This window comes from Osmia bicornis, chromosome 14 (genome assembly GCF_907164935.1).
Source record: "Osmia bicornis bicornis chromosome 14, iOsmBic2.1, whole genome shotgun sequence".
Taxonomy (NCBI): domain Eukaryota; kingdom Metazoa; phylum Arthropoda; class Insecta; order Hymenoptera; family Megachilidae; genus Osmia; species Osmia bicornis.
This window is the reverse complement of record NC_060229.1, coordinates 2,777,668-2,793,108: the sequence shown is the minus strand read 5'-3', so window position 1 is coordinate 2,793,108 and position 15,441 is coordinate 2,777,668. Positions and strand designations below refer to the sequence as shown.

The window sequence follows — 15,441 nt, the reverse complement described above, 5'->3', positions numbered from 1 at the left end:
CCTCTGGAGGTGAAAAAAGGAACTAAATCTTGCTGGATTTTTGGCCCTCTGGCGGCAAAAATGTGAACTAAAATTTCGACCTCGGGTCAGCGCCCTCTGGGGGTAAAAAAAGGAACTAAATCTTGCTGAATTTTTGGCCCTCTGGCGGCAAAAATGTGAACTAAAATTTCGACCTCGGGTCAGCGCCCTCTGGGGGTAAAAAAAGGAACTAAATCTTGCTGGATTTTTGGCCCTCTGGCGGCAAAAATGTGAACTAAAATTTCGATCTCGGGTCAGCGCCCTCTGGGGGTAAAAAAAGGAACTAAATCTTGCTGAATTTTTGGCCCTCTGGCGGCAAAAATGTGAACTAAAATTTCGACCTCGGGTCAGCGCCCTCTGGGGGTAAAAAAAGGAACTAAATCTTGCTGAATTTTTGGCCCTCTGGCGGCAAAAATGTGAACTAAAATTTCGATCTCGGGTCAGCGCCCTCTGGGGGTAAAAAAAGGAACTAAATCTTGCTGAATTTTTGGCCCTCTGGCGGCAAAAATGTGAACTAAAATTCCGACCTCGAATCAGCGCCCTCTGGAGGTGAAAAAAGGAACTAAATCTTGCTGGATTTTTGGCCCTCTGGCGGCAAAAATGTGAACTAAAATTTCGACCTCGAATCAGCGCCCTCTGGCGGTAAAAAAGGAACTAAATCTTGCTGGATTTTTGGCCCTCTGGCGGCAAAAATGTGAACTAAAATTTCGACCTCGAATCAGTGCCCTCTGGCGGTAAAAAAGAAACTAAATTTCGCAAAAATTTTGGGAGTAGTCCGTGCAAAGGGAGTGAAAATTGGGTCAGATGTCAGTTTGAGGTGTGGTAAAAGAGTGAATAGTAAAACAGACACGATTATCATACTGCCTGTGCTCTCTGCAAGCAGATCTTATCTCACCTGGGGGTGTCTGGGACCCCCGAAATCATGACTGTTCGAAAAGAAAGGCATGTCCAGTCTTCTACATCTGTAGTCACTGCCTGTAGTCACTGCTCTAGGAGAGTGTTCACATAACGTAAAGTAAGTATTTTAAAATTAATATACTTTATATACATATTTATAGTAACGTTATATTGTAGAATGACTGTCTGTATTATGAAAATGATAAAATACGAAAAAGATGTTCGGTAAATTAATCCAGAACTTTGCAATTCATGTTATGAACATTTAATTGTTTCTAAAACATCTTTATCTCATTTGCAGTTCTAATACCAAGGAACAATGACTGAATTCCCAATGTACTCTGCAGATAGCTGTTTACCATACATTCTTACTGGATGTATTTTTTATGGCTTTGGTTTGAAGTGGTGCTATGAATATGCCAAATACTGGGTGTCTCTAAGATCTAGAGATGATTCAAGTACAACCAAAGGATTAAGACTGATAGAAAAATGTGAGAAGTTATTAAATAGACATCCTATTGAAGGGAGTTTAAAATTAATAGCAACTGCTGTAGGTTTAGCTGGTACAATAACTGGTGGGATGCAACAAGTTGGCAATGTGTCTCCTAAAGTTGTACTTGCAACAATCTATCTGTTTTTTGCATTCTCTGGTCTTGTTGATGTTTTAAATTTCTACTTTCCTCACAATGTGAGTGAGGGATTAGTTAAATTGGCACTTGGTCAAAGCTTCTTCATAGAAGGATTTCTCTTCTTATGGGGAAGTGTGGGAAGTAATGCAATAGTGAACTTAATCTTAGCCTTTATAGTATGGACCACATCTCTGGCTATTGCCTTGGAACTTGTGTGGCCTGAATTGAAACTTTTAAGAGCTTCTACAACACTTCTTCATGGTGGTTGGATAGCACACATGGTACGGGTATACCATACAGGTATACCAGTAAGACCAGAAGGTGTTGCTCTTATATTTTCTTGGCATGTAGCAGCTGCTTCAGCTGTAACATTATGTGTGGTAGCAGTAACAAGAAGCTGTGCTCCTAGAATCATACTAGGAGAACCACCAGAGATTCCTATTTATGATTATTGTCAAGAGCCAGATCAGAGAATGTAAAAATCTCAAATGAGTGCAATATAATTTTGTGCTATTATATAACATTTATGATACGCATAAAAATAATATTTTTAGAGTAGCATATTACTAAAGTAGTTTCAAAAAATCAAATAACATATAATACTTGCGATTTTTACACGGTATTAGTATTTTTTTACTTAATATTTATAACATCGAGATATATCTCGTACAACAACGAACATTTTCTATTTTATACAACCCCTATATAAGCGCGATAATATATACAATTTTCTAATATCCTGAAACAGTAGGTAAAAATACTCATTAGCAATTAAGAGGTGCCTTACGATATTGTTGCTTATTTATTTATTGAGTAGAGAAATACATCATCTTTTGTAATAAATGTTTCTATTTCACCACAAACTTGTATGTGCCAAAAGAATTTGCATCATTATACACTGTAAATAATTCATTTCAATAAACATTTATAAACTATAAATTGTAGTACTTTATTTAAAACAAGGGATACGGAGATACAGTGATAAAAAACTAACATGGAGGCCAAACTTCGAATTCCGCATCGGTAAAACAGTCAACGTTTCATCGAAAATTAGGCCAAACAGAAATAAGTATAGACATAGGGTACTACAAAATTTGTGAAATACTTACCAAACCCGTATTCTAATACTTAAACTCATCATAATCGCAATAAAATTGTGATTTCTTAGGATTGTTGATTAGTTGATTGCAGATTCTGTTGCACCTCATCGATGTGCTTAGGGGTTCTATAGTAGTAGTATTTTATGGTCCGTCACCAGTGTTATATTTCTATTATCACGACTGTCATCGTCCTGTTAGTAGTGTTTAGGGAAACAACCATTAAATGCAATGCATAGTTGCATGAAATGCACGCAATTACAATGATTTGCTGTTACTGATGTTGCTAGTATTAGATTTCCTTGTAACCGGCGAAGTGACACAAGCCGAACATGGCCACTGTTAAAGTAACCGAGCAAAAAGTTATTCTGTGCGGGGAATACGGTGTTGGAAAAACGTCTATATTTAGGCGTTTCGCGAACAATACTTTTGTAACAAGTAACGATCGTAAATCAACACTTGGCCTCGATAATATCGACAAAGAATATGTTGTCGAAGACAGACGAATACGAGTAATGTATTAACATATACCACAGTTCACCAGAGTCCATAACTGCGAAGAGACCAGTTTTCGTTCTTTCGTGCGCATCTTCGCCCTGATTGGTGATACTCCCAAACTCCCCCACCATCTACCAACCTGCGCGTCGCAGTTATGGACTCTGGTGAACTGCGTATACATGTGTAATTATAAATCTTAAATTCAAATTAGGCTCCTCTCATTTTTCATCCATACATATTTTTTAAACACATGTATTTATTTGTTTAACAGACGAATTTATTTTATTTTTCAGCTGCAATTATGGGACACGGGTGGTATGGAAAGAGTAGCATCAGTAACATCAAGCTACTACAAATTTGCAGAAGCTGCTATTTTAGTTTTTGCATTAGACAATTCAAGTTCTTTTCACCTTTTATCTCAGCATTTGCTTGACATTGTTACATATGCTGAGAATGCAAAGATATTCCTTTGTGGAAATAAAAGTGACTTGGAAAGCACAGCCCCACAAGTTACCGATGCAGAAATGGAGCAGTTCTGGTCAGTTCTATGATCTAAGTGATACTGTTGAAATGTGATGTATGTTTCAGACAATAACATATTGTTTTCTGCAGTGAACAATGTCATAATTTAATATCTGGTATATACAAAACATCATGTAAAACTGGGGAAGGAATACATGAAATGTTTGAAGATATAGCACAACATCTGGTTGAAGCTAACAGGTCACGTATGGAATTACACGAAATGGATAAAGATAGGTTTAAAATTTCGTATATTGATGAAGCCACTGATCCATCATGTTTGTGCTAAATATTGAACATTAGCAAGTGTGAATGAAGTAACTTTTTTATAACTTGGAAAAGCTCAACACACAGCAATAAAGTGTGAAGAGTAAAGGTATCTTTTTATATGAAATACTAATCATAAGAAACTTTCCTATGAGGGAAAATACTGTGAGGAGAAAAGAGGGAATATTAATGTGAAATTTATATACAATTATAATCGAACTTAAAATTTCCCGAAAGTAAAGAATTTCAAATAAAAATTTATTACATACTGAACAATGTTTTACTCAATTAGGCTTGGTCTATTTCGGAAACTTACGGTTCGTATATTTAATCCACACTATCTACATAATCAGGTAGTCAGGACTATGCGGTAAGAAGCCATTAGTGTTGAGTCCATTGGATAGATTTTAGATCGATTCCCTCTTGTACCATCTCCCACAATGGACTGCAAAGCAAATTGTTTAAGATCATGTACTCCAAATCATGAAACGTCCAACAATAAAATTATACCCTCCGTTTGCTACGACTGTCGTGCTTTTAGCCGAAAATGCGTAAATAAAACTAATGTAAACTGATTAATTAATGCTTTCGCATCAAATGAACGAATTATACCTCATTTCTCGAAGTCTCTGTACATGTTGAATTGTATTTTTTGCGGTGTAATCAATCTCGTCAATCGTTGTAAACCGGCCAATACCAAATCTGAAAATAAATAATCATTGCAACATTATGTTACTATCGTTTAATACCATATCATAAATTGAATGTACCTAATACTGGAATGTGCTAAATCTTCCGATGTTCCGATTGCTCTTAACACATAACTAGGTTCCAAACTTGCACTGGTGCAAGCAGATCCGCTGCTCAAAGCAACGTTTTTTAATGCCATTAATAAAGATTCACCTTCCACATATGCGAAAGATAAATTTACACAGCCAGGGTACCAAGCAACAGGGTCTCCATTACGTATAACGTGTGCCAAATTTGACGTTATCGCTTCAATTAAACGACTGGAGAGCATCGAGATATACTTATGATCGTACTAAGAAAAAGCAGAGAATTATTTAGAATCTATTAGAAATAGAAATACCGATTCTAATAGAATTACCTCCATTTCTGCTTGTGACAATTCACAGGCTGCTCCTAGCCCCACAGCTAAAGGAGCTGGAACAGTACCACTTCTCATACCCCTTTCCTGACCACCGCCACTTTGAATTGGCTCTACGCGAACTCTCGGTCTTCTTCTCACATATAGAGCCCCAATTCCTAAAAATTCATTAATTTAATATTGTATAAATATGTGTAACAAGTACAGTACAGATTCGATGAAAGCGAAATGCTCGAGACCGAACTTTCGTTTATATTGTGCAGTTCCTACATTGCTAGAAGTTTGCCGTCATTTGTGAACGTAGAAAAGGACAGCGAGTGAAAAAAACTACCGTTCGCCACGATCGCGGCGTCTCTTTCTATTTCATTCGCTATCCTTCCCAGATCATATTACACTACTCGGCTAGCGAACTTTTTCTTTCATTCGCTATCCTTCCCATATCATATTACACTACTCGGCCAGCGAACTTCGCAGCATCTCAATATCCCCAATGGTGGGGACCTTCGCTTTCATCGAATCTTTACTGTATTAAATCTTAAGAATACCTTTTGGACCATATATTTTATGTCCACTAATAGACATTAGATCGATGTTCATCGAATTAACATCGACCGGAATTTTTCCAACAGCCTGAGCTGCATCTGTGTGGAAAAACACCTTCTTTTTCCTACAAATGGCACCAATTTCTTCAACTGGTTGCCTCACACCAATTTCATTATTTACCATCATTATAGAAACCAGAGAAGTACTTGGTCTAATTGCATCTTCTAACTGATTAAGATCAATAAGACCATTTGAGTTCACTGGAATATAAGTTACTTCAAATCCTTCTGCTTGCAAGGCTCTACAGGAATCTAGTACACATTTGTGCTCCTACATTGTGGGAATCATATAAAAATAAATGCTATGCAACAAATGATATCTTTTATATTTAGGAACAAACAACATACTATCTGGGTTGTCACAATATGATTTTTCTTGCTCTTGTAAAACCTTGCTACACCTTTTACAGCTATGTTATTGCATTCTGTTGCACCAGATGTGAATATAATTTCTTTTTTATCTGCACCTATCAGATTTGCTACTTGCTATTAAAAATAAAACATCTAATTAATGTCTTTCTATAGTATAACTTGTAATAATGAACACATAAGACTTAAATGACATTGGATATTAACTTTACGGGCAAGCTCAACTGCTGTTTCTGTCTCCCAACCATACATATGGGTTCTGGAATGTGGATTTCCATAATATGCTATAAGATAAGGCATCATTTTATCTAATACTCTTGGATCCTGTAATAATTTTATTGTAAACTCTGGGGCTATGAAGTAACTTTTCATATTATATTTACCACTGGTGTAGTTGCTTGAGCATCCAGATAAAGGGCCCTGCCTTCTTCAGGTCCTCTTTTATATTCATCAGTAATAACAGCTGTAATTTAACAATATATTTATATATAACAATTAATATATTGTGTATAATAATTATACAAACTGCAGTGCTTACATTCATATTCTGTAATTTCTGCTAAAGTTTGACTACTAGCGTGCACCGCACGACATTCCTTGACACGATTCAAGGTTGATAATAAGCTTCTCGTCGGACGAAACATGTTAATGTTCATAAGAAAACACAGATCTTCTTTAATTATTTAAATACGGAGACCAAAACATGGCATGTTCTAACCTTAAATAACCTAACTTTTATTGTGTTCAGGTTTATTTAACTATTTTTTCACCTATGCGGACACAAATATGAAAATTATATTCTGGTCTTTCTCAACATCAAGCGTAATATAACTGGTGTTCCTTCGTACTTGACGACCGTATACTCACTGATTCATGCGACTGATTAAGATTATATTTGCACCCAAGCAACTACTGCAGAAAGTGGTGCAACATATAATTTTATCTATATTATACAAATGATATATGTATATGTATGTAAGAAGTCTATGTATGTATATACAATGTATCATTTGTAAGAAAGAGAAGGGACATCGTTATAAATACAGAGAGACAATAATGAAAAATCGGTATGTATATAGTTCATTAAGTACAATAAATGTGACAATTATTTTTACTAATTTGAGTTTCTCCAGAGGTACAAAAAAATAACTTAAAGCACGTGTAAATGTCGCGCATTGCAAACTTAAAAGTACCAAGTACATTAAATATATTTATATAGAGAGACAATTTTGGACATACAATACAATATAAAACGTACAGAAATAATCACAATCGTAAAATACTGATTAATATAGCATGCCTATTGACGATCCTTCGATAAATTTAACGAATCACCAATATCAACAGCTTGCGATTGCTGTTGTTTCTTATGCATCGTTGTCATATCCAACATTCCTCCGAAATCGGTTTTAGAAATTGATAAATCCTCGGTTCCTTGATACTCGTTTGATCGATTCAGCTTTGCATTATCATTTTGTACTTCCATTTTCTTTCGTTCGGTTGAATAATCTTCCGGAGTTGCAGAAAAATTTCTACAAGATTCCTGAGACCCTGTAGTCGGCTTAAACTGCGACTGCAGCGGATCAACCATTGAAAAATCGCTCGATTTACGTTCATTTCCTTCTATATCTCTTGCTGGAGAAATTTTACCAATTGGACCAAATAAATTCGCTATGTTACGCATATACGTAGACGGTGACGGTGATGAGGTTCTTGTAAAGTCCGCGATAGAGAATCCAGAGAGCTTCGCCAGATCTGCCGTAGAGAAATTAGCTAATTTCGATAAGTCCGAAAACTTTGTGATTTGCTGCGTTATATCAGCTAAAGGAAAATCCGATGCGGATGACCGCGTTTTATTAATACCGGTGTCCGTACCGAGGGAATTGGCCACTTTTGAAAAATCGGTTGGCGCATAATCGTAGTCGCATTTTGCATTTTTCACGGAAACAGTTAGTTCCCCGGATTGGAAGCTGGGTATTACTTCCGACGATGGTACGTGCTGTTTCGATGTAGCAGAGTTTCCATCTTTCAGTTGCGTGATTGATGCGGTATCCGCGCTCATAATATTATCCTTCTTAATGTTATCTCTAGAAGTAGATGGTTGCATCACAAAAGGTTTTGATGTAGGGGTAAGTATGGCACCATCAGGTTTAAAGTTTACTGGTGTGAGGAAGACTGCTGCATTGTTGGGTGCAAGCCCAACCCCTGGTGGAACTGATGAAGGAACAAGTGATTCCGAAGGTGGTACTAGCGGGAACTTAACGGTAAGATATTCAGGTGTTGTTCCATCTTCAGAACCAGGGCAGATCATTTCTCTAATGACATCCCAATAAGAACCATTGGAACGATTACGACCAGGTAATTTGGACGCGAGTGAAGACTGTTAATGTAACGGATGTTTTAGTATCATTCGTATTATTTTATGTAGATTCTTATATACGTACCCTTAAACGTTCGAGATAAGTTGTATTATTGTTAAAATTGGCAGTAAAATCAATACCTCCTTCACTTTTATAATATTCTATACATCTTCTCTGAAATATTAATTACGAAATAGATAACCTATTTCTGACAAATTTAAAAATAAACATAAATATGTACATACAATTTCTTCTAATGTGTCTTGAGAGAGAAAATGCTCCTGAGACAAGGTGTAACTTAAAAGCATCGGCCTTGGGTATTCGTGGGGCCGATTTTCGGGAGGTGGTAAAGACCAAAATACATTAAAGTTTGACTCATAACAACTACCATCAGTATTATACGGAGCTACGAATAGTAATGATTTCTTTATAAATTTTAATTACAAAAGTGTTGAGAGATACAACAAAAAACACTTACAGCATATTAATCCTACACACGGTGTGTATCCATTGTCACTAGGCCCTTTCATTTTAATTTGATAATCTAATTGAGAATCTACATCTCTAAGGGATGGAGAAGCATGAGATCTAGGATGAGAATGATACCATCCAACTAGAGTAACACGCTTCCATTCCATAGCTCTGGCAATTTCACTCTCAACTGCAGCTGCAGCTGATTTGTCTTTACCAGAGTATCTGCATGGAAAGGCAGTTGTTATAGATAGATCTAAAATGCCAAACAAATTACTTATGGTTGACAGAAATAGATTTTATCTATGTGGGATTTGATGAAAGGACTATTTACTATGCGAATTAATATCCCAATGACCACCCAGATAGCCACAAACTTCTTTGTCTGTTAAATGGCAATGCAAATCTACCAACAAAGCTGCAGTGGTAGTTATTGTAACTAAAAAAGGTTGTATTTTTCCAAGAGTACTAAAAGAAGTAAGTTCTACCATTGTACTCATGTCCCTAAAACATGTAATCATTAATTACACTGTAAATAATGATTCCTTACATTATTTTCTTACATGGCATGACTTCTTATTCCAAGATTTGCATGCTTTACTGGTACTCTTACAACTTGTATAGGAGGACTTGTTTGAACCTTTTCAGGGCTTTCCTCCATAGGTTCTATAATTGTGGTTATATCCATTTCTATCTTGTTTCTTTTTTATTTTTCAGTAGAATGTTAATTTTACTGAAAGTAAAATTATAACTTTCAAAACAATGATAAATTCATCATTTTCCATTAATACAAATTATACACGATAACTAATTCTAATTAGTATTAAGTCATTATCGGTTATTACTAACTACTACATTGCACATTGGTATTATAAAAAAAAGTAATTATAGAGTCAGAAAACGCTTTAAACAACACATTGCTGTCATCATATTGTATACAATTAATGACTACAGATCTGTACAGTAGCTACAGATCCAACAGGACTAAAAATGCCTTTGTTCCCGAAGGATCATGATTTTGGGGATCTCAGACACCCTCCAGGTGAGGTTGGGTCTGCATGTACGGAACACAGTCGATACAGCAGCACATCGAGTTAGTTATAACAGCCTTCCTTTTTACTATACCTCACACTGAAATAACTGTATCCCTTAGATCTCTACAAATATCTCTTATGTTCCTGCAATCTTTACATTCCTGCATTCCCTACATCCCAGCATCTCTTTCATCCTTGCTGCTGTACCGACTGTGTTCCGCAAATGCAGACCTAGCCTTACCCAGGGGTGTCTAAGTTCCCTAAAACCATGATCCCCCAGGAACAGAGGCATCTCCAGTCTTTCTTATATCTGTAGTCACTGCGTAATGTATATGTCAGCCCTCAGCTGTTTAGATTTCTTGTTTGACATTGCTTATTTCAATGTTGGCGCGTACTTCTAACACAATAGTTTCTTTATCGCTTTGTTTATTGTGGAAATAACGAATTTTCGTCATGATACTAAACGACGTGGACAAATATCTCCAAGATTTAGAGAAAACTGAGCTTGAAGTAAGCACATAGTTGAATTGTTAATATAGGTTATGCCGACTAGTGTAATGAATTTTGTTAAACTGTTTATAAATTCTTTAGTTACTTATGAGTCCATTGAACATTTTCCTAGGCTCCTAGTGGAGTTGCAACAACACAAACGTACGCACAATTATTAGCTGTATATCTTTACCAAAATGATCTGTAAGTATAAAATTTTAATTCTCATGTCATTTTAATTTTAATTAGTTATGTACCTATCTATTTAAGTATCTACTCCCAATTATCATTAGTACTTCATTACTTAAGTTTAAAAAATGTATTTTATCGTTACTTTTGCAACCACATTATCTGTATAGTGGATGGTGTCGCCCTCTACAAACTCTTTATTATACAGTGTCTATACGATGTAACGCTTTTTATTAATAATATTGTATCAAATATAAAATATCACAGTTATCTTGTAAGTGACGAATACATGATGTATAATTTAAAAAATTTTTAATCAACATATGATATCGATAAGGTATTCATTTCTTTTACCTACAACCAAAAGCATGGAACTTAAAAATTCCTATTTCCATTGTTTCTTATAATAAATACATTTATTTGATCGAAACATCGCGGTCGCAGATGCAACGCCAAGTACCTATGGAAACGGATACCATCGGACCTAAAAAGCGGAAGTACGGAACTCAAGCAAATATGGGTGGTTGGGCAGCGGATGTGGCAGAGAGACTGGCCTGCGGTTCACGTTGCCCTTAATGCAAAGTGGAGCGACGATGTGTCCGATATTATGGCTGCCTTAAAAGGTACGTTACCTCAGTAATGGAAATTAGTACAAGCTGTCGAATTATATTTAATTTAGTACAAATAATATTCGAATAAAGTCAAAGAGGAACTTTGTACTAACTCCTCTTGATCATTTTGTTTTAGAAAACGTTCGAGAGAGGGCGATCACTTTAATATCCAAGGCATATTCGTCGTTGGGCCTGACTGTGTTCGCATCGATGACTGGTCTGACATTGGAGGAAGCTCGTCGTCTTGTCCTCGAGAGAGGCTGGTCCATGGACGGAACTATGGTACAACCGTGCAAGATCGAAAAAGAAGAGGAATGCAACGTGCCCACTGAAGTCGGCCTTACCGAGGATCAGCTGCGCAAACTCACACAATTCGTGTCCTTCTTGGAGAACTGAACGAACAACGTGTCGTCAATGGACACGCAACACCAAGACTCGATCGACAGTACTTTAAACTTAGTCTTACCTCGTAATGGTATTATATAAAGGAGGAAGTGTGCTTCAAAGAAAGCACCTGTGTTCCTACCCTAAGTATACACCACGGTCTACCTACGCGTCCTGCCTGTTCAATCGGAAGAAATCATTCGACGAAGCTCGTTGCAAGCGTGGAGTCAACAACTCGATTAATCAATAATCTTATGCTGCTCGCGGGGACTGATATTTTCTAAAAAGAAGAGATACTTCCAAGAGGAGAGAAGAAAAACGAATCACAGTTTCCAACGAGTATATTATAGATATCTTGATCCATCGGTGTTCACTTTAGCATTAAATTATTGAAACGAATTGCTCTGTTGTATAAAATAATAATAATAATTAGGGACGCGATCATTACCGTCCTGATACAACGCTTCAAGATGTTCATTGACTTTTACTTTCCACGTTCATCCTTTCCATAAAGATTCATCGTCGATCCTTCAATTTTTTCTTCAACTTTTTTTTTTATCAAGATTCGAAGTAGATAGAGTCGTGTTAGCTAGAGGAAAGGGTGATCTCGGTACGTGAAAGCAAGCGGGTGCACCGGTGCTTGCCGAGGTCGCTTGAAAAATCCGCGCGAGGAGATTCTACCAGGAGCATTGCGTCACGCAAATCGAATCCTCGCAGGTCAGAAAAATCGCGGACAGATAGGTATGCCCGGTTGGTTCTGTAGCCTCCTTTGCTCGCTCCCCTCGACTCCTCGGGAGTAATTCTCTATGAAATCGATTCTGACCGTCCCGCATTGTAAACGCTGCTGAATATGCACAATCGCGGCGGGATTGCGTAACGCTCGATATTCTCAAAGAAATCGTTTCCACCGGCCAGCAGGTAGCCGGTGTTCACCCACCGTCATTGCTGTCCGTTGCTCTTTTTTGGCTCCGGTATACTCTAGAAAGTTGTTGCACCGGTATCACCAATCCTACACGATACGCGAGTTTCATATTTTACGTGTACGTGCTGGTGCGCGTTAATTTACCTAGAAATCCCGGTTGAAACATGAAAGAAATCCATTCGCGGCTTTCGGCTATGAATCGTGTACCTTTCATTCCAAATATCGTGCAATTCGTTAACAACGCGCCATCGCGTTTAGCTTGCGGTCACGCGTCTCCCAGGAGCCATCGTCCGATTGAAGAATACCGATTTTCAAGTTAACTACGTCTATTATATATTCATTGGAATACTTTTGATAGATTATCGATAACCGTTAAATTCACTGCTGCGGATACGTGGGAATAAACGAAAAGAAAAGTCTTTAGACGTATCTTGAAGGCGTTCCCACGCGTTCGTACCACATTAAAGTGCCTATCCTAGACAGTGTTTGTATCAAGAACGTGCGATCGCCGCAATAATCGGTATCGAAAAAAGGCGTACGGTCAGCGGGGGGTTGCAAAACGCTTCAGACGTAAGCCTAGGACGAAGATGACGATGTGCTCTACGTACAACACTTTCGTTTCCATACTGTAACCTGTGTTCATTGTGTCTTTGAATAATGCAGATTCATCGGCGTTCCAACGAACGATGATTGCATCGCGATATCGCACCGTTTCTTCTCGTTTTTTATAATCCTCCCTCTTTCACCCGTCATGATTTCTATAGACGATGAGTACCATTATTGGGAGAGGGTAAGATTGCCTTAGATCCAAGAACGTTTATACAGGTTCCAGTGATAACGAGCAGAAAGATCAAAGATCTTTTGGATGCAAATGGATTAACAGGTGTTATTAGTTCATTCAGCTTTGAAAGGATAAATAAATCCAAGCAAACGTTTCCATTAAGATGGCTATGTAATGGAGTAGTCTTGCCGGTTTTTTGTTGACGGTACTCGCAGCCGATAACGAGCCTATAAACTCAACGTATCACCTTTTAGTTCGAACGTATCAATCTATGAAGATCAATTAGTCGTTTGAGTAGCGAAGTTAGATTCGATCGGACACGGCCAAGTTACCCGATCGGTAAGAGTAATGATGGTACACTGGAAATTAGATAATCAAGCATGCGTGCTCGTTCGCAACTGCATAATTGAATGTTACTCTCTTATGGAGGCTGGTATTCCTTTAATCGTTGAAAAAACATGGAAATTGTATCGATTAAGTTTAATAAAGCATCGTTTATGGCTAACCATCCTTCTTCCAGGGTTAAAACTAAAATGACTATCGCTTTCGATCGGAACGTTTGCACGGTTTCTAGAAGCTTGTGCGCTCGGTTAGCATCGGGTATTACTAAAGAGACGAGTACTAGTTTGCAACATAAAACTCGAAGGTGAGAGGCAAGAGGGAAGAGCCGGGTTACCAGTTACCTTACCTGACCTCCCCATCGTGTAAGAGTACACGCGGGTGACTCGCGTCTTCTTTCCCGAGAGCGTAGCTTCGACGCGGCCTGTTGCGGCTGACCTTTGCACGTCGCGGAAAACGCCGATGCTCCGTTGAATAGCGAAGCGAGTGGCACGAATCGAACGCGACTAGTCGATTTCGAAAGTCTGTTTCGCGGCGGAAGAGCCGTCGGTATGAGACGAAGGGGACGAGGAGGATGATGATAATGACGAAGAACAACTAGAAGGCCGAGAACATTCCCCTTCGTTTTATTTAACCATCGACGTTTCTCGTTACGATACTGATGGATCGCTTGTCACCGATAAATAAGGGATGCACCGCGGAGCTTCGACGCTCGATTTCCCTCTTACTTTCTTTTCACCCTTACTCACTTGCTTACCTACTTTAAACTTTCTTACGAAAGTTCGGTCACTCTGAACAAAAGGGGTGTAACATAGTTACCATGATTAAATCATGAAGCACTGACGTGTACTCTTTTGATAATTTTTCAAACACTTACAAAAGTTTGACGTAAGTGCGAATCGTTATTAACTCTAGCGTGCACCTGTTGGGTGTCCATACAGATAGCGCGCCACGAACTTGCCACGCAACTCGATACCATTTACACCTCCTCTGTATCTCTGTCAACTCACCTTCGATTCTGGGCATCGGCTAACGAATTAGTAATTACACGGTAATAAGGAAGCCTACCTGAGTTCGAGCTAAAAACCGTTCGAATTGTCTGGAACAATCAGCTCGCGGGACCATTCTCTGCGGGGGTTGTACCGTTAAGACGTGTCTATGGGTCCGCGTATCGTAAGGATAGAAAGAGAAATGGCACTAGGGGAAAGAGACGGCAGAGGCACAATTGAATGTTGGCGGACCCGTGGGCGGAGACGCGGTTCGATTGTTTCTTTATCGCGATCATCCTCGCTCCTTCTTCTACGACGGGCAATGGCAATCTCACCACCGATCCGCGTACAATCGTTCCCCTGTGCTCGTACGTTTCTATATCGTGCCCGGTATCATTGTCCTCGTTGCGTCTCGCGACGCGTTGGTTCGCGCTCGCGCGGGCTCCTGGTGGGTGCGCTCAGAATGCACCTTCTCCGCGGCATTCCACGGGGAAAAGAAAACCGATCGTTACCTTTTGCACAATTGCATCTTGCGGAACGTATAACGGTGATCGAATCGGTGGATCATCGATTCGTCTCGATCGGGACACCCCCGCAGAATCGCAGAACAAACCCGCACCGTGGCTCGTTTCTATTTTTCTATTTATTTCATCTACGATTCGTTTGTTAGTCGTGGCATTTTGCAACAATAGAGTTGTACGGTTTCGTGAGAAAGAAATTTTCGGGTGTATCCGAGCGGACTGGCCGCGCGAGAAGCGAAACGCTACACCTAATGGATTTTAGTAGAACAATAACAACATAGACGAATGATAGCTCCGCTGTAGAAACAGTACGTTAATGCATTGTAAAGGCTTTCAACGCTGGA

At 38.6% G+C, this 15,441-nt stretch overlaps 5 protein-coding genes and 1 long non-coding RNA gene across 8 annotated transcripts; 3 read left to right on the top strand and 3 right to left on the bottom strand.

Moving 5' to 3' along the window:
• Positions 1-955: 955 nt before the first annotated feature.
• Positions 956-2,355, top strand: LOC114878987 (transmembrane protein 45B-like). 2 transcript variants are annotated; one of them, XM_029193425.2, is made up of 2 exons: positions 956-1,033; positions 1,217-2,355. In XM_029193425.2, exon 2 carries the CDS (start codon positions 1,235-1,237, stop codon positions 2,021-2,023), a length of 789 nt encoding a protein of 262 aa, XP_029049258.1. In that variant the 5' UTR covers positions 956-1,033; positions 1,217-1,234; the 3' UTR covers positions 2,024-2,355. The 2 variants fall into 2 exon arrangements, with proteins under 2 accessions (XP_029049258.1, XP_029049260.1); XM_029193427.2 differs by lacking the exon at positions 956-1,033 and adding an exon at positions 1,049-1,140.
• Positions 2,336-2,744, bottom strand: LOC114878990. Its single transcript, XR_003789833.2, has 2 exons — positions 2,654-2,744; positions 2,336-2,442 (listed from the first exon to the last, which is right to left on the bottom strand). It is a non-coding gene; the product is annotated as an uncharacterized LOC114878990 (long non-coding RNA).
• Positions 2,716-4,201, top strand: LOC114878988 (ras-related protein rab-6.2). The gene is made up of 3 exons (XM_029193428.2): positions 2,716-3,153; positions 3,433-3,677; positions 3,752-4,201. Exons 1-3 carry the CDS (start codon positions 2,974-2,976, stop codon positions 3,948-3,950), a joined length of 624 nt encoding a protein of 207 aa, XP_029049261.1. The 5' UTR covers positions 2,716-2,973; the 3' UTR covers positions 3,951-4,201.
• Positions 4,166-6,868, bottom strand: LOC114878986 (cysteine desulfurase, mitochondrial). The gene is made up of 9 exons (XM_029193424.2): positions 6,546-6,868; positions 6,391-6,470; positions 6,215-6,331; positions 5,987-6,124; positions 5,582-5,909; positions 5,037-5,194; positions 4,699-4,970; positions 4,541-4,630; positions 4,166-4,373 (listed from the first exon to the last, which is right to left on the bottom strand). The coding sequence occupies exons 1-9, from the start codon at positions 6,661-6,663 to the stop codon at positions 4,310-4,312; spliced, it is 1,365 nt and encodes a 454-aa protein (XP_029049257.1). The 5' UTR covers positions 6,664-6,868; the 3' UTR covers positions 4,166-4,309.
• A 236-nt stretch (positions 6,869-7,104) lies between these two features.
• LOC114878985 (MPN domain-containing protein CG4751) lies at positions 7,105-9,917 on the bottom strand. Of its 2 annotated transcripts, XM_029193423.2 has the most exons (7): positions 9,402-9,917; positions 9,173-9,342; positions 8,846-9,094; positions 8,613-8,773; positions 8,452-8,541; positions 7,883-8,387; positions 7,105-7,762 (listed from the first exon to the last, which is right to left on the bottom strand). In XM_029193423.2, exons 1-7 carry the CDS (start codon positions 9,524-9,526, stop codon positions 7,308-7,310), a joined length of 1,755 nt encoding a protein of 584 aa, XP_029049256.1. In that variant the 5' UTR covers positions 9,527-9,917; the 3' UTR covers positions 7,105-7,307. The 2 variants fall into 2 exon arrangements, with proteins under 2 accessions (XP_029049256.1, XP_046144563.1); XM_046288607.1 differs by having other exon boundaries at positions 7,105-8,387; positions 9,402-9,915.
• A 253-nt stretch (positions 9,918-10,170) lies between these two features.
• LOC114878989 (COP9 signalosome complex subunit 8) lies at positions 10,171-12,014 on the top strand. The gene is made up of 4 exons (XM_029193429.2): positions 10,171-10,382; positions 10,495-10,565; positions 10,995-11,173; positions 11,298-12,014. The coding sequence occupies exons 1-4, from the start codon at positions 10,326-10,328 to the stop codon at positions 11,555-11,557; spliced, it is 567 nt and encodes a 188-aa protein (XP_029049262.1). The 5' UTR covers positions 10,171-10,325; the 3' UTR covers positions 11,558-12,014.
• The last annotated feature ends 3,427 nt before the right edge of the window (positions 12,015-15,441 follow it).

Bases quoted from the DNA above. Each gene is read 5' to 3' on its own strand.
- LOC114878988 (XM_029193428.2), top strand. From the start codon at position 2,974: ATGGCCACTGTTAAAGTAACCGAGCAAAAAGTTATTCTGTGCGGGGAA. The intron at 3,154-3,432 runs GTAATGTATTAA...TTTATTTTTCAG, and splicing joins TCGAAGACAGACGAATACGA to CTGCAATTATGGGACACGGG. The intron at 3,678-3,751 runs GTCAGTTCTATG...TGTTTTCTGCAG, and splicing joins GCAGAAATGGAGCAGTTCTG to TGAACAATGTCATAATTTAA.
- LOC114878986 (XM_029193424.2), bottom strand. From the start codon at position 6,663: ATGAACATTAACATGTTTCGTCCGACGAGAAGCTTATTATCAACCTTG. The intron at 5,910-5,986 runs GTATGTTGTTTG...CCCACAATGTAG, and splicing joins ATATTGTGACAACCCAGATA to GAGCACAAATGTGTACTAGA. The intron at 4,374-4,540 runs GTATAATTCGTT...TTTGCTTTGCAG, and splicing joins CAGAGACTTCGAGAAATGAG to TCCATTGTGGGAGATGGTAC.
- LOC114878987 (XM_029193425.2), top strand. From the start codon at position 1,235: ATGACTGAATTCCCAATGTACTCTGCAGATAGCTGTTTACCATACATT.
- LOC114878989 (XM_029193429.2), top strand. From the start codon at position 10,326: ATGATACTAAACGACGTGGACAAATATCTCCAAGATTTAGAGAAAACT. The intron at 10,566-10,994 runs GTAAGTATAAAA...TCGCGGTCGCAG, and splicing joins TATCTTTACCAAAATGATCT to ATGCAACGCCAAGTACCTAT. The intron at 11,174-11,297 runs GTACGTTACCTC...ATTTTGTTTTAG, and splicing joins TATTATGGCTGCCTTAAAAG to AAAACGTTCGAGAGAGGGCG.
- LOC114878985 (XM_046288607.1), bottom strand. From the start codon at position 9,526: ATGGATATAACCACAATTATAGAACCTATGGAGGAAAGCCCTGAAAAG. The intron at 9,095-9,172 runs GTAAATAGTCCT...TTGGCATTTTAG, and splicing joins TTGGGATATTAATTCGCATA to ATCTATCTATAACAACTGCC. The intron at 8,388-8,451 runs GTACGTATATAA...TTACATTAACAG, and splicing joins CTTATCTCGAACGTTTAAGG to TCTTCACTCGCGTCCAAATT.